At 42.4% G+C, this 27759-nt stretch overlaps 1 protein-coding gene across 6 annotated transcripts in view; it reads left to right on the forward strand.

Moving 5' to 3' along the window:
• Positions 1 to 27759, forward strand: part of arhgef4 (Rho guanine nucleotide exchange factor (GEF) 4) — a 127444-nt gene that overhangs the window by 46829 nt on the left and 52856 nt on the right. For 3 of the 6 annotated variants that reach the window (XM_051410209.1, XM_051410211.1, XM_051410212.1), the window contains 3 exons: positions 12353 to 17047; positions 19053 to 19346; positions 19702 to 19831. In XM_051410209.1, coding sequence (XP_051266169.1) covers positions 12353 to 17047; positions 19053 to 19346; positions 19702 to 19831 — 5119 coding nt within the window. Of the gene's footprint in view, positions 1 to 12352; positions 17048 to 19052; positions 19347 to 19701; positions 19832 to 23094; positions 23724 to 27759 lie in introns of those variants that run through there. The other 3 variants (XM_051410210.1, XM_051410213.1, XM_051410214.1) reach the window with 3 other exon arrangements.

Below are 27759 nucleotides of genomic sequence, written 5' to 3' on the forward strand. Positions count from 1 at the left end.
CCCACCGTGGCTGCAGCACCCACGTCCACATTCCCTCCATGCTGGGTGTGGGTGGCACCTCAAGGCCGTCAGGAGCAAACAGTGGCTCAGTTGAGAGTTAGGATGCCGAGGCAACAGTTGTTTCTAGAGAAGGAAGAGAGAAACGAGGGAGAGGAAGATAAAAACCTAGATCAAAGGCACATCTAAAGACAGGTACCCTCTGTGTGTGTGTGTGTGTGTGTGTGTGTGTTATTTATAGCAAGTGTTGTTTTCTGATGGGAGTAAAGCCAGTCTGCATGTTTTGTCTGAGCTAAATTGTAAATTGCAAGTAATGACGTGTCTGGAGAAGAGGGGGAACTTTTCCATCAGCACTTTGTACTCCCACATGCAGTGAGGTGTTGGATCCATTTTCTTTTTTTAACATAAGGTCATAAAGAGTCTTAAAATGGCCCTAAAGTAAGTCTGGGTTTAAATAATGGATCGTTGTTTGAATGATCCAATATTGATTAGTTAAATCTTGACAGCTTCTCCTTGGGTGCATGAAGCTTTAGTCTTACCTTTGGTTCTTTGCACAATCAGAATCAGAATCAGATTTATTGCCAGGTAGATTTTTATACTTATGAGGAATTCGACTTGGTGCAGTGGTGCATAAAATATACAATCCCACAAAAATATACAAATCACACAACAATCACACACAAAAAATGGAGTACTTTTAAAATATAAATAAATAAAAATAAGAAAACTGTACAGAAAACGGGAGTGCATTAATGTAATGCATATATACAGGGTGATTTAAGAGTCAGTGTCAGTGGGAGATCCGGGCCTTGTTAATGCAGACGGAAAGAAACTGTTTTTGTGGCGTGAGGTTTTGGTCCTGATGGACCGCAGCCTCCTGCCGGTGGGAAGTGTTTCAAAGAGTTTGTGTCCGGGGTGGGAGGGGTCAGCCACAATCTTGCCTGCATGCTTCAGGGTCCTGGAGGCATACAGGTCCTGGAGGGATGGCAGATTGCAGTCGATCACCTTCTCAGCAGATCGAATGATACGCTGCAGTCTGCCCTTGTCCTTGGCAGTGGCAGAAGCGTACCAGATGGTGATAGATGAGGTGAGGATGGACTCGATGATGGCGGTGTAGAAGTGCACCATCATTGTCTTTGGCAGGTTGAACTTCCTCAGCTGCCGCAGGAAGTACGTCCTCTGCTGGGCTTTCTTGGTGAGGTGGTGGTCACTTGAGGTCATGGGTTATAATGGTACCCAGGAAGCAGAGTCAACTGGGGAGTCACACAGGATGATGGGGGCGGGTTGAGCTGGGTTCTTTCTGAAGTCCACAACCAATCTCCACTGTTTTCAGAGCGTTTAGCTCCACGTTGTTCTGGCTGCACCAGGTCACCAGATGGTCAATCTCCCATCTGTGGGCGAACTCATCTCCACCAGAGATGAGCCCAATGAGGGAGGTGTCATCCGCGAACTTCAGGAGCCTGAGGGACGGGTGACTGGAAGTGCAGCTGTTTGTACAGGGAGAAGAGCAGTGGATAAAGAACGCAGCTTTGGGGGAATCCGGTGCTGATGGTCTGGGAGTCAGAGACATTTTTCCCCAGCTTCACGTGCTGTTTCCTGTCAGACAGAAAGTCTGTGATCCACCTGCAGGTGGAGTCAGGCACAGTGAGCTGGGAGAACTTGTCCTGTAACAGAGCTGGCATGATGGTGTTGAAAGCAGAGCTGAAGTCCACAAATCCTGGATCCTGGCATAGGTTCCTGGGGAGTCCAGATGCTGGAAGGTGAAGTGCAGGGCCATGTTTACTGCATCGTCTACAGACCTGTTGCCTCTGTAGGCGAACTGCAGGGGGTCCAGGAGTGGGTCTGTAATGGCTTTGGGGTGGGAGAGAACAAGGCGCTCAAAGGACTTCATGACCACAGAGGTGAGGGCAACAGGTCTGTAGTCATTGAGTCCTGTGGACCTTGGTTTTTTGGGGACAGGGATGATGGTGGATGCTTTGAAGCAGGCTGGCACATGACATGTCTCCAGTGAGGTGTTGAAGATGTCAGTGAACACCGGAGACAGCTGGTCAGCACAATGCTTCAGCATGGATGGAGAGACAGAGTCTGGTCTGGCTGCTTTGCGGGGGTTCTGCCTCTTAAAGAGCCTGTTGACATCCCTCTACTGAAGGCAGAGTGAGTGATGACTGTGGTGTAGGAGGAGGGATTCACAGAGGTGTGGAGTTGTGAAGTGGCCCCGGCTGCTGCTGAGCTGGGGGAGGGGGAACTGGTGAGGGGTGTCATGGGGGATGGTGTCAGGACTGCTCCTTTGTCTGTTGAAGCGACAGTAGAACTCATTCAGCTCAGGCGCAAGTTGTTGATGGAGTATAGTTGATGGAGAGGGTTTAGGTTTATAGTTGGTCATAACCAGAGTCCTTGGCTGAAAACTGATGTTTGAGTTTCTCAGAGTACTGTCGTTTAGCTTCTTTCACCGCCTTGCTAAACTTGTACTTTGACTCCTTAAACCTGTCCCCGTCCCCACTCCTGAACGCTTGTTCCTTCTGCAACCGTAACTGTCTGAGTTTGGCTGTGAACCAGGGTTTGTCATTGTTATAACTCACCCTGGTGCGTGATGGTACACAGCTGTCCTCACAGCTGATGTATGACGTCACAGCCTCCTCCGTACTCGTCCAGACTGTTGGTAGCAGTCTTGAACACATCCCAGTCAGTAGAGTCCAAACACGCCTGAAGATCCTCTGCAGCTTCACTGGTCCACTGCTTTGATGTCCTTACAACAGGTCTACAGAGCTTTGATTTCTGCCTGTATGAAGGAATCAGATGGACCATGACGTGGTCAGAGAGGCGGTGTGACGCACGTTGGAGAGGAATATTCCAGGTAACGGTGTGCGATGTCCGCGCTGGTGGAGACGCACAAGCGCACCGGCACATTTTCTTCTCCACCTGCGTTTCACTGCATGAGCAAAGGTGAGCGCACCTTTGACCACAATGTCCAATAATTCAACGGAAGAGAGAAGAAAAGTGGGAAAGAGATCAGCTGGAGTTGTTCCCCTGATGTTCATGTGCTCTTCTCTAGTGAAAGAGCTCCGGGTATCACTGCCAAAAACTGAATTAACACACAAAACAAGAAAAAATAAAGCGCACCAACACACCGAGGCGACCGTTCGTGGTGCCATCTTAGGTTAGGACAACAAGATCTGGCCACATGAGAGTGAACTTTGGTTAAATCAATTACTTATATTAGACAAAACCTAGGTCATAAAGTGGTGTTTTTCCAGGATTAAGATGCTTTCTTCAGCCCGAAGTGCAGCGCACAGAGACGGCGGATCAGAAAGCATACAGAGACCGGTACATAATTTATCAACCTGGCTAAAATTAACTGAAATAGCTAGACAACTGTCAGAAGATAGGGCCTCTCTGATTGGAAATATACGCTTTGTTAGAGGTGATTCAAAAAGGCTATGAAGTAGGCATGTCACGATACCAGAAATGTAGTAGTTATTGTGCCTTGAAAAGCACAATACTACTCTTCCTCGGGCTTAATAAAATGATTATTCTTCCGTACGTTTTTCGGTGCGCTACTCCTCCCGCAGCTTTGATCGCACATACACAAAAAAGGTATCAAAACGTGCGGCTCGGTGAGGACATTAGTGCCATGACTTTTCTAAGCGTTTCGCCAAACAGTTTGCCGATAAATCGCCAAAAACCGGTCCAAAAAATGAATGGGTGTGTATTTGCGAGAATGTTCAACTGAAAAAAACCGCTGATTCACTTAGAGTGTAGGGAGAATGTCGAAAAATAAATTTGTAAACTGCTCTGAAAGGCCACAAATGTCACTCTACAGAAATAATTTATAGATAGAAACGTAGGTAAATTCGTTGGGGTCGCAGTGATACCACTGCTGAAGCTGTCAGACAAATAGTTTTGGCGGGAGACGCACTGATGCGCCAGCAACGCCCTCTCACGGCCCCATCTACTCCCATGTTAAATGTAGAGGAGAAATGTTTAAAGGAGCTCGTTGAACCTCTTCTCTCTCAATCGACAATACGACATGCTTATTATTCCCACCATGTGGTTATTACTTATTTAGTTACTTTAGCAATTTTAATTAAACCATGATCCTTCCTGCATTATCCCAGGACAATATTATGCCAAACTCCATTTAAGAAATAACCATATATTAACAATTATTTGCGTTTACATAATAGCACATAACTGTAGAAACACAAGAAAAAAAACTCATCATATCTCAACAGTCTTCTGGTCAATTCGGCATCAATATAATACAGAAATACAAACTTTTTGGCCGACTTTGTCGCATCAACTCGTGACGAGCCTCACTATTTCAATGGGAGAAGACCGTGGGAATAGATGGAAAAAACAAGATTTTTCATTACAATACGTGGTTGTTAGTGGATCACGCGTACGTCGAATTAAACACAGGTGTCTCCCCTCATTGTACTGTAAACTACTCGGCAGTGTCAGTAATGTATGGGCCAGAGTCACGGGCCAGAGCAAGACACAATCAAAATTTCTTTAGGAATTTTCTAGTTGATACTGAAATTTTGCGATTCTTCATACCCACACCACTGGTGTCACCGCTGGTATCTAACCATTACCACGATCAAAATGATCGAAACCAACGTGGTACCGAACAGCACCAGAAGATTCAGGAAATGAGTGGCTACCTCTTGTCATAATGGAGACTGCCACTAGAGGTCTTCATCAGCTAAAAATAAACATAGGTAGGCCTTACTTATGGACTTACTGTCTGATGTATATAATAGATAATTATCATCTGCCACAACTTATTGTTAAGAATGTCACCCACATTTTGCCAGCATGATGCCAGTATAGCCACAGGGTGCTGTTAACAGAACCCATGAAGTCCATTTTATTTATTGTGTTGGTTGTGTGGTTTTATTTATGATGTATTTATCAAGGATATACTTTTTTCACTTTCCAATTCCTATTGGAATATTCATAAAAATAAAAACTAAATTTCTATTTGAAAAGGTGTACTTGCAGTATTGTGCTTTTATATTATCATTACATCACTGGCAATAAGATCTTTTATTGCAATTATTTCTGTGACAGTATATCATCCAACAAAAGCAGTCATTGTGACAGGCCTAAACACATGTATGGATGCATGTGGGGCTATTTGTAAGTATTGCGATGAAAACTGCTGCTGTCACATGTGGTATGACAGTCTAATAAATGAGTATACACTGTCTTATCAATCCTTAACAACACACTAAAGGAATTCTTACTGTGTGGTCCTTAAGATTGATTTGTCGGTCACTGAGCTGTTATTGCACATTGATATATTGATTATTATTATATATTTACTTATTATTTCTACAACAGACCTAAGTGGAAACCTGTCTGTTTGGTGTTGGTGCTGAACTGCAACTGACTGTATCCTCCCTCCTGTGTGTGTGTGTGTGTGTGTGTGTGTGTGTGTGTGTGTGTGTGTGTGTGTGTAGCAGGATTTACTTTACAAGCTCATGTGTGTTTGGATTGTCTTTACTCCGTCTCAGACTTGCGCAGCCCTCTGAGGTCAAACTCAGTTCATCTTCAGATGGTTACTGCCCGCAAGCCAAGCCAGTAAAGCTTTGACCAAACTCAGTCCTTGGTGATCAGGGGTCAGACACAGTGGCTCTGTGCAGCCTAGGCTAATCTTACAGTCACAGTGTTGTTGTCAGGAATGGTACAATCATGCTAAACTAACCCTAAAAACACAGAAGTGCTGGCATATGGATAAACTGTGGTTCCAAGGCAATGTCTCTGTGGATGATCAGATAATGAACATTTCTCATTCATTTCACAAACCTGGTTAAGAATAATAAATAATTGGTCTTGTCCCATTTGTTAGTATGATTTATTATCTGTTATTGCAGTTATTGTTAAAGAAGGAGGATGCAGACATTTGTGTCTCCACTTCCTCCCACTGTACAAAAATGCTTATGCTTATATGTTCAAATAACTAGTTAACGATCAGGAGAATCGACATCCCCCAGTATGTGTCTGTGTATGTGTGTTTGCACACGTTTTGTTTAACAACCCTGCTGAGTAGATTGCTAGGGCTCCATGGCAACCCTTTTAGCCAGACCACCATCATAGATTAAAGGTCCAGTGTGTAACATTTAGGAGGATCTATTGGCTGAAACTGAATATAATATTGATTTGCCATCTTTCTACAGTAGCCCAGAATGGACATAACACAACACTGGCTTTAGATAGGGCCTTTTGTGTTTTTTACAAGTTTTTAGTTTAGTTAGTTTTTTATACACACTTTGAAGACAACAGATATTCTGTTGGTTGCAAGCTGATACATCACAACTAGATGGAACTAAATCCTACACAGTGGTCCTTTAAGATTTTACTCTGTGTCACCTACTGTTCTGCTTTTAATACTAGTTTGATTGTCTGGAGTCATGGGTGGTCAGGGGACTATGTGTGGCATGTGTTGGTACTTCTGCCACCTTCTCATCTTTCTTATCAAAACACATATACTGTACACACACACACACACACACACACACACACACACACCACACCTCACACTCACACAGCACGTCAATTCCAGGGTTATCACCATGCAAGTCTGTTGCTATGGAGACTTTAGCTAGTCAAAGACATTCAATTCAATTCAATTCAATTTTATTTGTATAGTGCCAATTCATGAGAGAAGTTCTCTCAGGACACTTTTCAAATAGAGCAGGTCTAGACCGAACTCTTTATAACATTAGACATCAGCCCTGATACCATCATTTGGATTGACTTGGGACATCTCCAGTTGTCAGCTTTAAAAAGTACAGTGAAGAATCATGAAACAATATAAAAATGCGGTGAATGGACCCTGAAGCTCTTCAGTATGTGCTGGTACAGACCAGAGGTAATGTGAGAACTTCTATTTTCCAGCTCAGTGAGTTGTTGGTTCTGTAGAGAGTGTCTCTCTGCTAGTGGTGCTCAGTCAGAAGTATGGGCTCTGCCTGCTACAGGGGATAATAACATGGGCCGTGCATGCTTGGGTAACCGGTGAAGAGTTGTGTGTGTGCTGTGCTTCAATCAGCCACTCCACTGTCTGCTAGAAAGGGAGCTCTGCTAAGCCTCTAAGCTTCTTTAAGACACTCAACTCTAATTAATTAGCAGAAAATAACAGCAGCCACTCTGTGAATGTAGCATGTGTGGATTTACCAATGATAGGAGTTTTTCTTTTTGGTCCCGCCCCTCAGGCTAAGGGGGGTTGGGTTTGGGTGGGCAGGTGGGTTCAGGGAGTGGTGTTCAGCAGGTCAGTGGGGAACATTACATTTGTCTGCCAAATGTCCAAGTGGATCTGGCCTGGGCACCTTGTTGGAGCAGGTATCTATAGTTTGAGTGAACTGGAGACATGATTCATAATTTTTGTGTTCTAACAGTCAGAAATACCACATCTATTTTGAAAATGTGATTACTATCACAGTTTTAACTGCTACTTCTCACATTATGGGTCATCACTGATATGTATCCACAGTACCTCCAGGAAGTCGTGATTAAGTTTTATTCTCACAGGAACTCAAACTCTATTTTTAATAAATTATACATTGCAGCTTTTCACTTTCTCCCACAAATTCATTGCAAAAACATCACAACATGCATCCCAATTTTTTTTTTAATATCTGTCATTAAAATCCCCCCCCCTCCAAAAAACAAGAAAGCCTATGAAATCCTGCAGGGACTGTATCATGTACAGTACATCTATCACAGTACATCATTGGGCCACTGATGGCCCAAATACCATTGCATTTTACAAACAGTGATGATTTGAGTTGGTGACAGCTGCAGTTGGTGTAGTATATATGTATTAGTAGTAATTAGTTTGCATGAACAGTGAATTGCGGTAATAAACATACACATTTAGTGTGCATAATGGGTCAAACAAATATCCCTAAGAACAGAAAGGTTTTCTTGACCTTAGCTGATAACACATTCGGTACTTGAGGTCTAGCAAAAGTGAGTAAGTAGACCTTGAGTGTAGACTGTTTTGTCAAACAGGTATCTTTTTGCTTATTACTCTGCTTCTATCACTGGCTAAAATGTGTTTCTGCGGATGCTCTAAAGCTATGTTTAAACTATAATTATTAATTTACTAAACCGCTACCTTTTATGGTTTGTTTTGAAGTCTTGTAATGATTTGTGTGATTCAGAATCCTACAGGATTTGCATTTGAATGTTAAAGGATTCTAAGAATCCATGTGGGCCACGCAACAGGATCCTGACATTTTGGTCACATTCTTAGAATAATCTTTACAAGGCTTTTCTGTTGTATTACTTAATCATTTTAAAATCAGCGAGATTTATTCTGAGGTTTTCTTTTATTAGAAATGTATAGTATAATTGTTTAATGCTCTGTGTTTTGAAAGCCCTCTTAATCTGAACTGTCTTTAAATTATTTTAAAGTGCTAACACTATTGCTCATAGATTACAGTATTTCAGTATTACAGAATTATAGGGATTTGTTTAGGCCAGAAAGAGAAACTATATGCTCGGACTCTAACTAGTAGATAGCGCCATCCAAAACACTTAATGATCAACAATGGAAGTTTGGCAGACTTGTGCAGACCCTATTTTAGTTTACAACCCATGGAGCTATTTACTCCCTAATGTGATTGGAGTGAGCTTGCATTAAGGTTACCTGTCCTTGAGTTGAGTTGTCATGCACCCTGCACTGCCTGAAGGTGCAGCTCTGTATTTATAGCAGGGCTTCTTAATGTCTTTCCTTGTTATTGAGACACAGAGATCACTGTGTACCTGCTGTTTTGAGGTTGGATTAGGTTGCGGCTGCTGTAGAGGAACCACATCTTTAACATGCAGTGAAAAGGGAAGTCATGCTCCTTCCCGTGTGTACAGTTATATTGCTGCAAGGCTTTATGTACAGGCCAGTCACTGCAGGTAGATAAAGAAAGGGGTGGTTCTGTAATTTAAGACTTTGGAGCTCTTAGCAAGCAGGATTGATGATCATGGGAGATAAAGCAGGAGACAAAGGAAGAGAAGCGCAGAGGGAAGCTACAGGCATGTAGTATTGGGAAAGAAGAGACCCTGCGAGCGTGTATATGTAATGTGTGTGAGCATATGTGTGAGGGAGGCCATGGGAGCAGTGCTTAGCTGGTTTGCTGCTCGCCTTTTTGCTCTGGTGCTGGATACAGGAGATGCATTGAAACACTGGAGAGTAAGTAAAAGTTGATTTCATTCATAAGAATTGTGCAGGTACCATAGGCACTTTTATGTGTCGGTATTTGTGTATGTGTGCACATTGCTTTTAAGAGGGAGAGAAACCTGTTGCTTGAGATAAACTTTAGCTCAAAGCATCAACAGTATGGAGAACTTTTGAGATTATGTAACAGTAACAGTTTAGTTTGATTTTACATTTGTCCCTTGTAACACATGTCTTTGTTTGTTTTGACTTGTGTACTTATTTTGTCAAAACTGTGCAAAAAAGATTTATTTGTTTGGTGCAATATCTGTGGTGGTTCATTATATCGCTTTAATTCAATCCAATTTAATAAGAAGTTTATTAGCTGGAAGGTCAATGTGGCTCCCCTTCTGTGACCTTAAAACTCAGTACTCTACTCCAAGACTCTGTACATTACTCTCTGATTTTAAATGACAGATACATAAGTGTTGAAGTAGCATACACAAAGGGTAAATTCTAGTGAGAATGAATTGTAATGTTAGCTGGAGTGGAAGACAAACTTGTGGAGGCCTCATGTTCTCCAGTTAGTAGTGCAGATTTTGTACACAGAGTACACATTTGACAGTGTGTCTCAGAACGCTGTTGCTCAGGTGGAAGAACGGTTGTTCCACTGATCATAAGGTTGGCATGTCGAAGTGTCCTTGAGCAAGATACTGAACCACAAATTGCGTGTGAATTTGTTTCTTTTGATGCAACATGCATGCATGGCAGCCTCTGTCATCAGTGTATAAATGTGTGTGAATAGTTGAATGTGACATGTGTATAGTGTAAAGCGCTTTGAGTGGTCGGAAGACTAGTAAGGGGCTATATTGGTACAGTTCATTTACTATTTACCATCTCCTAGCAATACCAGCAGGTCGTTGTCAGTCAACCGACCCCACAAGATAGTGATTTTCAAACTTTTTTACAAGAAGTAATTTTATCAGCCAAATAACTCCTGACCTTTGCAAAACATTTTTGCAAGAAAAAATGCCTATATTAAGAGATACAATACAGCATCGGACCATCAGTGTCAGATTTAAGTCCCCTCCAGCAGAGATGTTCACAAGTCTTTTTTTGGAAGTCCAAGTCAAGTCTGAAGTCTTTGGTCACGAGTCCAAGTCAAGTCTCAAGTCTCTAAAAAATAAAAGTCACATGTCTCTTCTGGTTGTAATAAGCCTTCTGTCATCTGCAGCTATCCGGTCTACTAAGAAAACTGCACAGCTATATTTAAGAAATTCAAAGCATTTACTGTATTATTATCACTCCTTTATCTATTAGCATACAGTATCAGTACTGATTAGTTGTTTGTTATATGATCACTTTAAACAGGCTATTGCAATGCAATATGAAGAAAACACACAATGAATGCCTTCCTTTAAAGAAAACTGTACTCTTCCTACATGAACATATAGTTACAGTATATCTTGCCCCCTATTGTGCAGGCTCAGTGGGACCATAATAAGAACAAATATAGAAAATGTTACACCTCACCCAAAGACATTGTAATTAACATCATTCCAATTAGTGCAAAACATCACACTTTAGCTAAATGCAAACAACTTGTAAGCAAAACACTTAAAAGTACTTTAAACACTTGTATATGTTACTTCTGTGTTATTTGCAATTAAAAATTTGTTCACAAAAAAAAGCAAAACTGTTGCTGCCATATTATCTGAAATATACTGTAAGTCTATAAACTGGTGATATTAAAACATGACCATTTTTGTTCCAAAAGGCACCTTGTATGACAAAAATGATTCCTTGCATAAAAGTAAAACTCAAAATAACAATGGTAATCTATTGAGTGGCTGGTAAAATTTCAACATTCACTAGACTAGCCATTTTGCCAGTGGACAAAAAAGTTAAAGGTTTGCACTCTGCAACCGTATTGTTTAAATACACTGGGTCTCTAATGACACATTCCTCTATCCTCTCACTCAAACTCAGTGTAATGGTAACCTGGTAAACCTGTAACATTAACGTTACGTGGTCAACAATTAACCTGTAGCCTGCCTGTAAGCCGACAGTATAACTATGTTTTTTTTCTACGGTTAACGTTAGCCAGTAGATGGTGGCAACGTAGATGATTAACGTTACCCGACCTTTTTTTTTTATTTTTACGTCATGTCAACGCCACTCAATGCAAACAAGTGCGACAAGCAAACTAACATTCACTCATCTATTCAAATATTCAGTTACAAAGCTAGTAGCAAGCTAAGTGAACGTTACATAGCCGATGCTGAGCTAACCGTCCATAAGCGCTAATGTGACTGACCTATCCGGGTGAGTTTTCAGGTGCCTGATAAAATGTGATGTGGTGGATCCAGCATCCTTGATTCGGGTACTGCAGACTTTGCAGTCAGCGCTCCTTTTGTTGGTGCTGTCCTGTTTTAAGTTTTTATAACCAAATGTAGTCACAAATGGTACAGCAGCAGCTGCAGGTGTGCCGCCGGTCGCCATAGTCGTCATCCGAGGTACTAGTGTGTGAGGCCGCACACCCAGTGCGTAATATGTTACTATGGTTACCATGGTTACCATGAAAAAAAGGAAGGAATCACATTAAGCTCGTCAGACGTTTCAGAGTTTCCTCAATATTAATACGCCAAAAAAGAAAACATAATGATTGTTCACGAGTCCCAAAACACGAGTCCGAGTCGAGTCTGAAGTCTTTTGAGCACGAGTCCAAACTCGAGTCCCCATCTCTGCCCTCCAGTCATAAATCAGTTTCTTCTTGTTCCTACAGTGTGATGTTTGAATGATGTCTGTGCTGAGTTTGACACTAGAAGGATGGTTTTACATTAATCTGCTGAAAGTGGAGAGTTTCTCTGTGCTCATTGAAAATCTGATTTAGAGGGCCAGGGCCTACGAGCAGGATTTGTGACATCACAAATAATTTGGAAGTCAGTCCTAGTCCAGCATGCAACTTCTATGGTGTAATGTAGAAACCTGAAGCCACCAGCACACATACACTGAGAATGGACTTTACAGTGAAGTCAGAGACATTGTGTGTCCATCATTTATACATTTGACTTTTTTCGACAATTATCTGTTTCTTTTTTGTCAGTTGCTGTATGAGCATCAGCTTACTAGCATTGTGCTAAACCTTCTGTTGTTACTGGGCTATCTATCTCACCCCCCTCTACTTTCCTGTGTCCACAGCCCCAGGAAGCCCTTGAAGACTCCCCCCATCTCTCTGAAGGATTAGATTTAGAGGGGGATTTAGGCGCTGACTGCCTGGAATGGTGTGAGAGAGGCATAGGAGGAGGTGACACATCTGATGAGTATTTTGACTCCCGCTCCTGGCACAGCGACACCCTGTCAGATTTGAGTCCAGATGGGGAGGACTCTTTGGATGCCCTGCTGGGACTGGAGGACGCCTACATTGGTCAGCGAGGAAGCAGCTTCCGCAATGGGCAGAGTAAAGCCTGGCAAAGAGAGTCTGTGACATCCAAGGACAGCCACAGAGATGCGACAGAGACTTATGTTGGACTATCCACATGTAGCAGGAGGAAAAGCCCAGAGAATCACTTGGACCCTAATATTCCCTTGAAGCTCAGCACCAGAGACCTGTGCTCAGTCGAGATCCGACCCCATCTAAGCACAGAAAAGCTAAAACTAGACTTGCACCAAGAACAGTCCAGTTTACAGGGAGGCACGGAGCCATACAGTTTACATGTTCAGAGCCAACACAACACAGACACCTTTGAGACAAAGGTAAATAGTCCACCAGACACTCAGGGAGTGAAGTTGCATGTGCGACCTGAAGAAAGCAATCCCAACAGGCTGAAGGAATCTACACACTCAGAAATATGCATGATACATGTAGATCCCACAGAGGCCAAAATTGTAGAGACACAACAACAGAAAAGCACACATGAACATGAGACAAGGTTACAGACAGGAAACACTGATAGAAAAAGCTTAGAGAACACAATCGGAGAAAGATTATTTAAAGTTCAGGATGTAGAAGTAGAGAATATTGAACTGCTGAGCACTTACTCTGTAAAGAAAAACACAGGTTTAAATATATGCAACAATGGCTGCAATGATAGACATCACACACACATAGAAAATATAGAACACCAGGATATAATCGAATATGACAAAGTGCACAGCAAGAACAAATGGGACTTGTGCGAGAGTGTGGGGACATATTGTAGTGAAAAACATCACAAAATAGCAAAAAATTGTATAGACAACACATGCCTAGCTGATGCACATTATACTGATGTAATAAATGCACCAACATTTGACCGTACTTGTACAGCAACACACTCTAAATCTGAGATAATTACAGAAAGTGTTGTAGCCAGTCCAAACATCACAGAAGCATATGGTACAAAGACAAATAGTGTCTCCCATAATACAAAGTCAGGGCTCAGAAACATACTCGATACACAAATTGATGTATTGGCACACAAGGTGGATATTTGCTGCTCACAACCTCTGTGTGAGGAGAGCTCCAAGAGAGGACTGTCAGAGATCCACCCTCAGGTTTGTACTAGTGTAACAAAGCCCCAGGATAAGGCATGGGTGTCAGGTGTCTACTTCCAGGCAGAGCAGTGTGGGTGTGTTGGCACTACAACAGAGAGGACTAAACCACCTGGGACAGTAAATGAAATCTGTTCCTCCATCACATTCTCCAGAGAGACCACAGTCTCTTTTCCATCGGATACCTGTGCTACTGAGCTGACTGTGGTTCCAAAGGGTTCTGTTTTAACCTTACCTGTCCCAATTGTAGACAGGGAGGAGCTCACTGAGAGGCTACCCGATCAGAAACGACTTCAGAATACAAACTTACAACCACGGCAAATTCCAGGTCAACCACAGAATTTAATCCCTAATCAATTGGATCAGGGGGGTGCTACGATAGAAATACCCACTAATTGGCAGCTCCATTCTGTCAAAAAGCTCTGGGTCTCAGGCTGTGTAGAACCAGGGCCTGACTCAACTCAAATCCAATCTGACACTGGTAAGGGGACTGAGGAATATCCTCATTCCCCATTGTTTAATAATCTGTTTTTTCCTAGCAACCAAGGAGCAGAGGATACCTCCCCTCTGTTATCAAACAACATTGAAGGAGAGAGGAGGAGGGTAGGGTCACCCTGCTCTCTTCACCGGCAAAACAAGGAGCAGGAGGTGAAGGGCAGTCATGTTTATCTTGACCAGGAACAAATTGTGGAAGCAGTAAGCAAAATCAGTCATCCACATTCAGATCTTGGCACAAAAGAGCTTTCTGAGCACAGTGAGCTGAGAGTAATTCCTAAAGCAAATGCCAGGGATCCAGATGCCTACTTAACTCAGCATGTACCTAGTGAGATAGGAAAAACATCAACATGTCCTGCTGCTACTAAGTCCATTCACATAGCTCAAAAGGCCATTTTGACAAACATACAAACTACTGTCAGCACAGTTTCTAGTCATTGTAAACAAGTTCAGCTGGAGCTGAAGATCCCTGAACCTTCCTGTAGCCTACAGGCTTCTCTTTCTCTGCTCTCAGACTCCAACAATAACACCAAGTCCAGTATAAATGGGGTGGGGAGAGGGGACGGTGTAGGCTGTTTCTCAGGGGGAACCCAGAGCAGCTACAAAAGTAATGAGAGAATAATTTGCCCTCCTGTTGAGCCATCAACGAATGTGACCTCTGACCCCTTGGCAGAGGTAGACAAGCTTCTGGAAGATTCTGAGGTGTTCCTGCCTTCACCGGATCACAGACCCAACTGGAGCAGTGAGGACTCTGAATCTATTCTATGGAAAGACCTTAATAGCCACAGACATTTAAGCCTGGCACATGCAGATGAATTAGAAAAAGTAAAGACAGAGAAGAGTATTCAGGATAACACTGCTGTAGAAATTCTGAAATACAAGTATTCTAACTCAGAGAGAAATGAAGCCCTGAAGCCTTCACTGTCAAGTTCAAAGAGCAGAGGCCTATTAGTAGACAGTGAATTTAAAGAAGAGAAACACTATTGCTGCCAACCAGGGGATCACAGCTTACCCAACAAAGAAAGAGGTAGCTTATCCAAATCTTTTGAGGAACATGCACTGGCTGAGGAGTGCAGAGACCACAGAAAGGTCAGCTTGCCAGCTCCACAGCAGGAGGTGAGGGTAGTAAGGTACTCACACCCTGATACCAGCCTTAACCTGCTTGCTGTCAGTAGTTTAGAGCCAATTCTAGAGGCTGAGCGTTCACTGGAACATTGTTGCACAACAGAAGATGCTTTAGAAATAGAAACAACGAAAGAATATGAGATCATGTGGCCTGCTGAGGAAGTTAAGGATAATGTTAACTTTTCAGGGGACATCTCCAGTCCACATCGCCAGAATGAGCAGGAGGAAGAATCTTTTACCACTGCTGAGTTAGAACCTGAGGTGAACCCAGCAACACCTGTCCTACGTAGTAGTAGTGAAAAGCGCTGTGGACCTATGACTGTTGCCTATGATGCTGTGTCTTACACCTCAGCTAGTAGCAACTGTGATGAGTTGGAAGATCCTCACTTTGCTATTTCAGCCAGAAATGCCAATCCTGACAAAATGAAGAGAAGCAAAACAAAAGGCAACCAGACAGGAAATAAAGGCTCTAAGTTTTCTGTCTTTGCTAAAATGCCTTCTTTTAGGAAGGCTAAGGGCTCAAAGGGTGCCAAAAGTGAGGAGGTACCCCAGGAGTCATCAGATGGAGTAGGGGAAGGCCTTCTGCCTGAGCAAGGGCTGCTGAGGGACAACTCAGATGATGAGGTTTTTGTCAAAGATGACATCCTCAACCAAACAGTCCACCAAGCATTTTCCTCATTCCATTACGAGGTAGAAGAAGATGACTGTGGCTTTTTGCCCTCTACACCCCACACTCGGCATGTCCGTCAGCTAGTCGGCCAAGGGAGTAGCAGGGAGGGTAACGAAGGACCATGCACAGACAACCCCCTCCTTAGGCAAGTCCAGTCACCTAATGGGCAGACCTACAAGAGGAGCAAGAGCAACGACAGTTTAAACATCCGCATGCGCTTCGCACAAGCACACAAGTCCCTGTCCAGTCTGTTTGAGTCCCGTTCAATGGATAAGGAGAATGAGGAGCAGGCCACTATGGGCATTGATGTAGATTCAGGTAAAGCCAAACAATCCTGGAGGAAGCTGAAAAAGGCAAAGGAGGCTGAGCTTCTGAAAAGAACTCTTTCAGTGCCAGATGGGGAATGTAGCAACATGGCTTCTGGGCAGGACTTTCTGTCCTCTCCACTCCTGGACAGGCTCAGCAGTCCAGGGTCACCATCCTCCTTCAGAACCCTTCGCCACACAGATCCTATCACCAAGCGTGGAGTTCCACAAGGGAGTGGAATGGAAACCCCCCACGGGTGCAAATCTGAGGGCCAGAAAAGAAAATGTTCCCCAAATGTTCTACCTACCACACTGTGTGTGTCTGGCCTATCTCCATTTTTAGATGACTCTGCAGTCCCACTGCCCAATCACATCAGCCCTGTCTCACCTTTGAGCCCCTGCTCACAAGTCATCCTTACTCATCAGATTTCTCCATCCTGGACCAGGTCTCATCCAGTGGCCAATGAGAGCCTGACTGAGAGTCCCCTACGACCAATGAGCCCTAAACCTAACAGCCCTAGGCCAGCAGCTCAGCGCAAAATCTTTCGCTACCCTCACTCAGCAAGGTCCAGTTCTGTCTCTCCTATCCTTCTGGGCCAGTCAGTCAGCGTGGAGGGTTTGACAGACCCCCCCGAGAGACCTAAAACCCTAAAACCCTCAGCTAGCCCTCTGGGTCTCTGCCTCAGCCCTCTGGATGTAGCCGAGGGCAGAATAGACTGCCAGTCACACATCAGCCTGTATGCCATTGGCTCCATCCACGAATTAGAGGTAAGAAAAAGTCTGTTCCTCACGCACAGAGCAGAGTTTTGTCAAATTTCAAAAGAAATGTGTAACATCATTACAAAGAAACTGTCATCTTAATATCTAATCTTCATATTTCTGATGTGTATGTATAAATGTCATAAAGGCCCCTACTTTTTGGAAGTCTCACTATCAAACCCGATAGATAAAACAATTCTTGTTCAGGCCTTAATTAAGATGCGAATGGGGTTTCAGCTTCCTGGGAAAAGTGTTTAATCCCCGCCTTCATGTCACACACACAAAGTATGAAAATAGAAAAAAAAAGCCAAGACCAGTTAATCTCTTGCTCTGCAATCAGTGGTGTTTTTGTGTATTAATGTGTGTCTGAGGGTGGTTGCCAATCTGTCAGTATCTTGGTTGGGACAGAGAACATGGCCCTCTTTCTTTGTGGCTCTCTGTGAACTTGGTGAAGAGGAGGAGAGAAACAGCAGAATCAGCTTTTTCTCCCTCCCGGCCCCAGTAGTGTGGTAGGTTTCCATTCTTTGAATTAGCTGCTTACCATCGTCCTACCTCCTTGCCAGTTCCTACAATAGTCCTGTGATACAAAATTCAGAGCAGGATAACTTGAGGACTAGCCCCCCCTTGTGGCTTCCTCCCACATGGTACAAACTAGAATAAGACTATAAAGCAGCTGCTGCTACACAGGATTTTCCCCAAATTAGACTGAATACATAAGACTCTTAAGCATTGCCAACTGCAGACTTATCACATAATCAGAACAATTTGTGTGGTCTTTTATGTTCACTTGTTCCTTTGTTCTCTCCTCTGGGCCAGATTAACACAAATTGGCCTGACACACATACGGAATGGGGTCCTTCATGCATAAGTCTCACACTTGACACTTAAAGGACCAGTGTGTATGATTTAGTAGCATCTAGTGTTGTAGTTGCAGATTGTCACTACCTCACTTCACCCTCCCTTTCCAAGTGCAAAGGAGAAACTAAAGTGGCTATTTAGAGCGAGTGTTTGGTCTGTCTATTCTGGGATACTGTAAAAACATGGTGGTTCAACATGACTACATGGAAGGTGACCCATGGCGTCTGATTTAAAAGGGTGATTCTATGGTAACAAAAACACAACAATTCCTATATTCATGTGTGCATGTGTATTCTCTGTGCTGCAAACCGGCTGCCTGTCAGCAGCACATCAGCTGGCCAAACTATCCTTACCAAGCTGACTGATATCTGAAGTTTATCAGATAGTTGTCAAGAAGGCTGTTTGGGGATTATGCAGGAAGAAAACAGCATTGTTTATTGATTCATTGACTTTTTCCTGACAATGAAACTATACTCGGGGTGTAAAGAAGTGTGGATGGTCCTGGGTTGAGCGTGTTAGTTGGGATTGATACATTTGATAAAACTAAAGCATATCTGTTTTGTGAGAGCTGCAACAATTAGTGGATCAAAAGAAAATTAGTTGCCAACTATTCTGATCATCAATTAAATCACTTTCTTAAATGTAAGGGTTTGCAGCTTTCCTTTGTCATTTATGATAGTAAGTAAAGAGTCTTTGGGTTTTGGAATGTTGGTTGGACAAGATAAGTTTTTTGAAGACATCACTTTAGGCTCTCGGAATTTGTGATAAGCATTTTATAGACTAAACTAGATTAATCAACAATAGCAACCCTATTGGGTACTCAATCTGTTCTATTTCCTTCCTTTAGCGTTTTTTAAATTTGATCAATGGACAGGACACTGAAATTGCAAAGGTGTTGGGGTTGACACACCAGCTCTATATCAGTGAATGGAAGTGACAAGTACAAGATCCTGTAGTGATTTCACTCTTATCCCCATGTCACATACAAACACACTGACAGCACTGACTGCATACTTGTCCTTTATCCGAAGTTACAATCACTATCTGGAGGTAAAAATAGCCACAGTCATGCACTGTACCTGGGCTGGACTTTAAGGGAGTGGAGTCAGTATAAAAACGGTGACTGTGACTAACCAGTTAACTGTACACTTAAAAGGGCACACAAAACGGTGGTCGACCTGCCAACAAGTCCAGAACAAGAAAGCTGTTGGAGTTGAAGGGCGAAGGGAAGGCCTCTGTGGTTCCTGGTGGGCTGAGGACTGGCTGGCAGGTGGATGTAGGCCGTGATGGAGGTGGCCAAAGGCGAAGGCAAAAGTGTTCAGACGACCTCTGGATTGAAGAGCAAAAGAAATACAAACGCAAACTGGCCAGAGCCATCAGAAGGAGTCTGGTCCAACTCAGCACACTGTTATCTGAAGACATGGACAAAGTAAGATGTGTCCACAGCGTGGTGAGCTGCCAGAACAAAGATCCAAACCTTGGAAGTCTTTGTAGTCCTCATCTTCTTCTTTCTCTGCCTTGCTTCTGAGTTCCTTGCTGGACAGTCTGTTTTCTGGTGGTTTCTGACAGTTTGTCGTGGAAATACTTTCTGTTTCAGGCATGGCCTTCTAATCTATTTTCTCTCTTCTTTTCTGCACTTTAGTTCATGCATGCCCATTCGTCTTGTATTCTTTTATCTACATCATTGTTGTATCCAGTAAAAGATTGTCTTTTATGGTTTGACAGGTCCACTTCTAATTTAATGTTAGCAGACAAATGTATGTCGGTGATAATATCAGTGATTTGAACTAATCCTCCTACCACAGGCTGATGCTGGATTCACCTTAGGGCTCATCGATGTCTTCCGGGGGATGCCCCTTAAGGCCCACTGCTTCTCTCAGAGCACCCCCATTGGTCTTGACTGCCTGGGCTGGAGAAGACGCATCTCCTACTCCTGTAAGTACCCACTCTGGTCCAGTCTTCTGCATTTTAGATACTGCACTCTGCAGATTCATCTGGGGTTGTTGAGTGGTGCACTGGCTGTTAGAATGCAGAAGCAGTTTCACCGCCTTGCATGGCAGCTCTACTACCAGTGTGTGTGTGTGTGTGTGTGTGTGTGTGAGAGAGAGAGAGAGAAGTGGTGAAGGTAGGAAAAGTGATGGGTTTGGTGTTGAAACCTCTATTTTGTGGGCAGAGCTGTCCAGCATTGCAGTCAGAGGACCATATAGAGCTAATTCTTGCATTGCGCTCTGCTTGAACGGGGATTAAAGGAAATTAAAACTTTAAGACTTTTGAGATGTACAGAGTCCCAGTTTCCAGCTAATTTCCTTGTTTTAATTTATTGTCCCCCCAGTTGATGATTAAGAAATAGTGATTATCATAGTGTAATCAGCGTGCGGATTTTGCTATTACGGACATTTAAATGGTGTCACTCTCCCAAATGAAGTGCCATTATGCTTTATAGTAATGTGCACATCATTTAATGAACTATGTTTACATTTTAAGTGCTATTATAAGGCAATAATACAAATAATGCCAAAATCAGCTCATGTGATCTGAAGGTTCCTAACTGAAATAATGTATTAGCAATAATACATGTACAGTGTATTAGATTGTTACTCTACTATTACAACTACAAAGGCTGAATCTGCAGTGCATTACATCAGTGCAGATTTGATTAGTTCAGGTCATTAGATCACTGATGAATGTTAATCTTGATGATTTTTCACCTCAGTGTATCTATGATGAATTTGTACTGTGTGTAACTGGAACTGAGACAGTTACATTGCTGTAACTACAGACACATTGCACTACATGGGTATGAACACAATTTACAGCTTGAAGGGCTGCTAGCGACACATTAATCATTGACCTGTCCATTATGTTTTCTGTGCAGCCTCATAATTTTACATGAGAGAGCAGTGTTTTGACATGTCTGGGATTAAAACAGAACCATTGCAGTTCCTTATTCAACCTGCTGGCTGCAGTACATTCTCACTCAAACACAAAGCTCAGAAAGTCCCTCTAACCATACACATCCATGCAAACAGATACAAGCCATCAGAGTCTTTAGGGATGTGCATTTTTTCATTTTATGCTATCATTTAATTTTATGTGTTTATTTTTATTCTCTTTTTATTTTAGAATAATAATCATATCAGTATCAGCCCTGTTAAAACCATTTTGGACATTCCTAATGTATACACAGCTGTCCTGCTGTAGTGACATTAGCCTTACCATCATCATCCATTCAGTGACAGTACACACCTGAGTTGTGGTCCATGAACGCATCACGTCTGGGACACTCATGCACATTAGGGCATGCCTGCACACACACACACACACACACACACACACACACACACACACACACACACACACACACACACACACACACACACACCCACACACACACAGTGTGAGCTCACTCTGTCAGGCAGTAGATTACATGCTCTCACAGTGAGGTCAGTGGTCTTGCTGCAGATGTCCTCAGTATAATTAGATTCAATGGACTAAATTGAATTGTGAGCTGAATCATAAGACAAGTGCCATCTCACTGTGCTGGGACTTGGGACAGCACACACACGATAAAGCCACTTTAATCTTTTTACACAATGCTATGCATTATGGTTTTGATCCCCAGCAGAGCAGAGTTAATCTGTACAGTAATATATCTCTTTTTGTCATATAATCTCTCTTTTAGGCGGTTTCATTAGGCTGAAATCCCTCAGTAATGGTGGTCTCCTCTCAAAGAGTCCGACAGTCAACTATGAAGTCACACACTGTTAACCTCAGGTGTATGGCTTCAGTTTTACCCATGGCCAGTTCATTGACCATGACTAAGAGCTTAATGGACAACAGTGGCTTTGTGCTACATATTAAATATAGCCTATATAAAGGTGTATAAAATACATTTTGATGTATGCAATATAAAATATTCGATACACATGTATATGAGAATATAAGTATAGCAGCAAACAGCTATTTGCTATGTAAAGATATACTGGAATCATGGTGTCCCGAGCAGAGAATGACATCACACACCTTATGCCTACCTGGTCTGGCTGTGTGTGCATGTGAGTCCCTCCATGTGCAGCTGAGTAGAGCGACTGGAACTGCTGTTTTTTTTTGTCTGTGTCAGTGAATTAATGATTTACTTCCACCAAATGAGAGTTGGTGATCTTAGTGTTTTAGTGAGTCTGGTCAGCCATAGAGCTCATTTGGTCTGAGATGCTGTGCTTGAGTGCGACATCTAGTGGCAAGTGGATTTCGTATATATATATATATATTATATATATATATATATATTATATATAATATATATATATATATATATATATATATCCTTTAAGTGAGCATTAAGAGAAGTTGTGTAATTATTATTAATTAATTATTAGTCTAAATTTTTATTTCTGTTTAATGGATGGCGAAATTAGTCACAGGGACATAACTAGTATTAAGGTAGAGGCAGCAACTTAACAGCAGCTGGAATTCTTGTTTCTGCAGCCCTCAGGTGATTCGATTATTAATCAAATTGAATTGAATTAATTAATTTGTAAATAATTGGAAGGACAATTGAGCTTAAAAAATATTCATCAGTTGTATTTCTCTCACTCAGTACATGGTGACATCACTGTTTGGTGTGCTCAGAGATGAAACTGAATTAAAACATTCAACCAGAGAGGGCAGTAAAACACAGTTTTTCACTGCTGTTCAGCCTGCTGTTCATTTACCCTTTAAAAGTTACTGAATATTGGATGGAATTATACACATAAGGTTTAGCCCACACATCAGTATGCCAACATACTGAGCCTGTTCTGATTCAAAAATCTCATATAACTCAGCCATTGTCATCCTCTTCTAGTCGGGTAATACAATCTTTATTTTTTTATTTTATTTATCATTTGTATTGGTATTATTCATATCTGGATTGTACTGTACTGCTATATATATACTTAGCATCTACGTAATTTGGCTGAAAATCCCCAGGAATTTAATCCAAAAAATCTTCTCTGTAACTCACAGTAGGGGGGGGCTGGCTGTTTTCAGTCTCCACCTAAATGGATCCTGCACCATTAGTGAGCTGTCCATGCTGTCGCTAGCGGGCAAATGACACAGTCGAACTCCAGAAACCCCCTGCAGGACCCCCACTGATGTCAGCCCGGAGAGAGAGAGGGAGAGAGAGAGATGGACTGTGAGTTAATGTGAGGAAATGAAGCAGTGTGCAAATGGGTAGAGAGACCCAGAGAAACAGGAGCAGAGAGAGAGGAGGCAGCCACTGTGTGAGAAGTGATCCAGTGCAGAGAGGTGAAGGGAGGAGAGGAGCAACGCTACAGCTCTCCTCTTCTGCGCGTGGAAGGAGGAAGCAGCAAGTTGACAGCTGAAGCTTACCTCAGCGAATAGTGCAGCAGATATCAGCTAGGAGGCCGCCTCCTCCTCCCCTTCCTCCTCCTCCTCTGCGCTCTCTCCCTGCTGAGGGAATAAACCACCTGCTCAGCTACCTTGCCTCCTCTTCATTACCACTTACCTCTTCACTGCCCACTTTCATCTCCCCCCTTGTTGTCGCGCATCCAAATTGGGATGCGGACCCAGCAGGGCTCAGAGGGGGGTGTGCCCTTACCCGGGGGCAGCTGTGGCAGCAGCGGCAGCGGCAGCTCGGGGCTGTCACCTGGGTCCGACTCGGACGGAGGAAGCCCGACAGGCGGAGTGGTGGACAGCATGGTGGACGGAGGTCTCGGGGTGGGTGGATGTATGGGTGGAGGTGGAGGAGGAGGAGGTAGCTTGGGCGGCACGCTGAGGGGGGTCCTGTCTCGCTATTGGAGCTTGGAGAGTCTGCACTCCACCACAGGTAAGATGCAGATACAGGTCTGTGCATGGATGTATACGCTGTGCTGAGCACACGTGCACAGCAGCAGACTGCCAGGAGGTTAGTGTGTTATTTAGGGTTAAATTAAAAGTAAAGTGTGTGCGTTGTGTGTGTGTGTGTGTCATGCCAGCCGTTTAGCTGATACCCGCTGACATGGTGCTGTGTTGATGTGTTTGGGTGGGCCAGCTGCTTCCTTTTCTAGTCATGCAGAAAGAGCCAGAAAATACCAACAGCTTTGCCTTTCACAGCCCTCTTCCTTACAGTCTTATGCTCTCCTTTTCACTGATTTAAACTGATACACAGGTTACATTCTGTGTACCTAATAAAAATGTGTAATGTGCTTGCTTGCAACGGTTGCACTCATGGTGGCCTGCAGGTAACATATAAAGAATCTGACTGACCATCCTCAACTCTCAGGACTTTTTTTTTTAGAAAAAGAAAATTTTAAAATCAGTGCTGAGTTACTGAACTATATTTTCAGGTATTTTTGCTTGTCTATTTGAAAGTGACAGCCCAGAAATGACTGGAGAGAGTGGAGGAATGACATGCGTCTAAGATTCTATTATAATTGAATGGTTGTTGTCTGGATGATACTTTTTTCGATATCTTACTTCAAGACATATAAAAGCAAGTTTTTTTTCTTAACAAAAATCTTTCACAAACATTAAATGTCTGTACACAAGCAGCTGTTAAAGAACAAAAGTAAGTCTAAAATGAGCTAAATTTGGATCTGAATTGGGAACTATCTGATTAAAGATTATGAAACTGACCTAAATTTTGATTTCAAATGTTCTCTCCATAGTTTTGATCTCAGCACTACAAACACTTTTTCTGTTTCCTGAGCCTGATGCCATATTCATATTATTTGTTTCATTTGACCAATATCCCATACTCTCAATTAGAGAAATATACTGTAAAACAGCAAATTCTTACATTTAAGAAACTGGAAATAGTAAAATGTTTGAGTTTTGTACTTCGAATGATTAATGAAACCAATCCCATATATATATATATATATATATATATTATATATATATATATATATATATATATATATATACACACACATTTTCTATATAAAATACTGCAAATTCTGGTTGTAGAGATTCAATGTCCTCATCAGCAGTTTTATTTCTCATCGGTAGTACCTGCAGGCCTGGTAGTGCTGTATTGTCTTATAATGGTGTCTCTTTGCTTGTGTCTGATCTGTTTGTTTATGCACATGAGTGCTTATATATCTCACAATTGATATACATGCTTTTCATTCACCAACTTTACCTGTCAGCCTATTTTCCTGTTGTTGTCATGGGACCGCGTTCACTGCAGCTTTCTGAGGAGGGACCAGGAATAACAGGAGAGGAGCTGGCCATTAGCTCAGGACTTTGTACAGCTGTGAAATCCAAAGCTGCAGGCAGGGAGACATATTAGCTCATAACACTGTGGCATTTAGCCAGGATCTGCCTCGTTGAAATGGCATCACATTAGCTTTATCGTGACTCCCAGTTGTTGTCATCGCGACTTTGTCAGTCAGGCTGTGTGTGTGTGTGTGTGTGTGTGTGTGTGTGTGTGTGTGTGTGTGTGTGTGTGTGTGTGTGTGTGTGTGTGTGTGTGTGTGTGTGTGTGTGATGAGCTGTGGTTTTTAACTTGTAAAGGCTGGAGTGTGTACATTTCAGAGAGGAGGAGGGATGAAGATGTACAATAGAGTGGGAGGAGGGTTGGATGCATCGCTGAATATTCCCATTGGAACATTAGCAAGTGTTTGTTGGCCTGTCGGAGGTGGACCAGTAAGCATATGTGCTGGCATGCTGCTGTATTAACATACAGTACACACACTTGGAAGAGTACAGCGCATATAAAGAAAGTGCGTAGTCACAATGGATATATAGTGTGTATATGGACGTGTCCTTGGCTGAATAATGTTTCTTCATTTCTCAGTGTCTCACTCTCAGTTGTGGGCCCATAGCACACACACACACACACACACACACACACACACACACACACACACACACACACACTGCAGCCTTTATCTGCTCTCAGGAAGTAGCATGATGTATTGTAGTCTTTTGCTACCCACTACCTCTGAATCCAACATCCAAGTTCTACCGACATTGCTGCTCATTCAGCAGTTCAGCTGGCACGGTCCTTTAAATGTTGTACATTTGCATTTTTAGTCAGTAACTTAATCGTAATATCTTGTATAGTATTTATTTATCAGTGTCTGTAAAGGATAACGGTGTGTGCTAAGCCCTCCCTTCCATCATTTACAGCTTCACTAATTTCACTTTCAGAAGCAAAGACATTAGAAGTATCATGTTATAATTAGGGATGGAACAATATGCGATATTATCGTGCAATACACTCACATGTAAGTATATTGTGGTGAATTGCATTTTTGGGATAATCTTGAAATACTCTTACATGGCTTGACTTGAAAATGCTGTAACCAGCGTACAGTCTTCTGGACTTGTTGATTGTAACAAGTGGGAGCCCGCATCTTTTTAAAATCCTAAGCCTGTCACCATGGCTGAAGGCTCGGCTTGGCCAGGAAATTGATGGATTTCAAACTAAAGAACAACAGGGAGATGAGGTTTCTATCTGAGCTATCCTATCGGTGACACAATAAGAGTGTTTTAAGATGTTTGGTTTCTCCGACTACTGTGGAAACATGGCGGTTCAACATGGCGGTGTCCATGGAAGGCAACCCGCACCCTCTGTTGATATAAACAGGTAACAAAAACACCATTCTTATTTTCAGGTGATTACACACTAATGGAAACATACCTATGAATATTATATTCCATTTCTGAGAAAAGATTTTCCTAAATGTTACACACCTTTAAGGACCTTTAAGCATATTTTCATAAATATCATGATACTATGAGAAATGAAATTATTTTGACCAGGACTGTGACCTGAAATTTTCATATTGTCCCGTGGCACCATAAAACCCCAAGGGGATAATGTCAGAGTGGATGGTTGGTGAGCAGGTATATCCTGTCACATTGAGTAGTTTGCTTGAAACAAAGTAGTTTGAAAGATGTGTCACCTGACCATGTATAAAGGCAAAAGTGTCTGTATCTGTTCCAAATGGCTCCACTCGAAGTAACAAAAACACTTGGACGCAGCCCCTACAATACCATCGCCGGAAAGATGCAGAGGGAGGCTTTTCTGCTTTGCTGTTTTGTTTGAAGCCGACTCAGGCCCTTAGGTGCCTAAATTGAAGTAAACCTTACTCATAGTGGTGGCAGAACAGAAAACTCTCATATAAATCAATATGTTGCCAAATGGTGTCAACCTGCTGATAGTGGCATTAGATAAGAAAACACTTATATGGGTCATTTTGGAACACTTTTTGTTTAAAATACACATACCTAACTTTTTTATTTCTTCTTCGTTATTTTTGCCTTTGATAGATAGTAGCAGGAGTAAAGGGGAGTTTGGGCTGGAGATTTCCACTGATGGAGATTAGAAAAGAAGTTTAATCTGATTTAGGTTGTTTTTTTGTTTTTCTTTTGGAGGGAGCTGGGCCAAAGAGAAGTCCCTCCATTTAGTGCTGGCAAAGTGACAGGAGGACGTCTGTCTCCTGCACAACACTGAGCCCCTGTGACACCCACCCACACACACAATCTGCCCTACTGACTTTAGGAAGATATTTTTGGTGTTCTTTATCATTCTTGGGCTAACAGTAAATAACATTACCCATTACTTTCGATCATTGTTGTTAATCCTAGAGGCTCATCTTAAATTCAAATGGGGACCAAATTTTTTATTTAATATTAACTACCCCCCACCTCTGCTGTAATGTTAAACTTACTTAAACATACGTACGTGCGTCACATATTCACAATTTATTCATGTAGGTAACAGGTATATAACGTAACCTTCTATCTGTTTCTTAACCTAACCAAGTAGTTTTTGTTCTAAACCTAACCAAACTGCAACAGTTTCGCAACGCAACTTTATTTTGAAGAACTAATTAGACATTGCATATTTATTATTGCTACCTTGACCAGAA

This window comes from Dicentrarchus labrax, unplaced genomic scaffold (genome assembly GCF_905237075.1).
Source record: "Dicentrarchus labrax unplaced genomic scaffold, dlabrax2021, whole genome shotgun sequence".
NCBI classification, from domain to species: Eukaryota; Metazoa; Chordata; class Actinopteri; family Moronidae; genus Dicentrarchus; species Dicentrarchus labrax.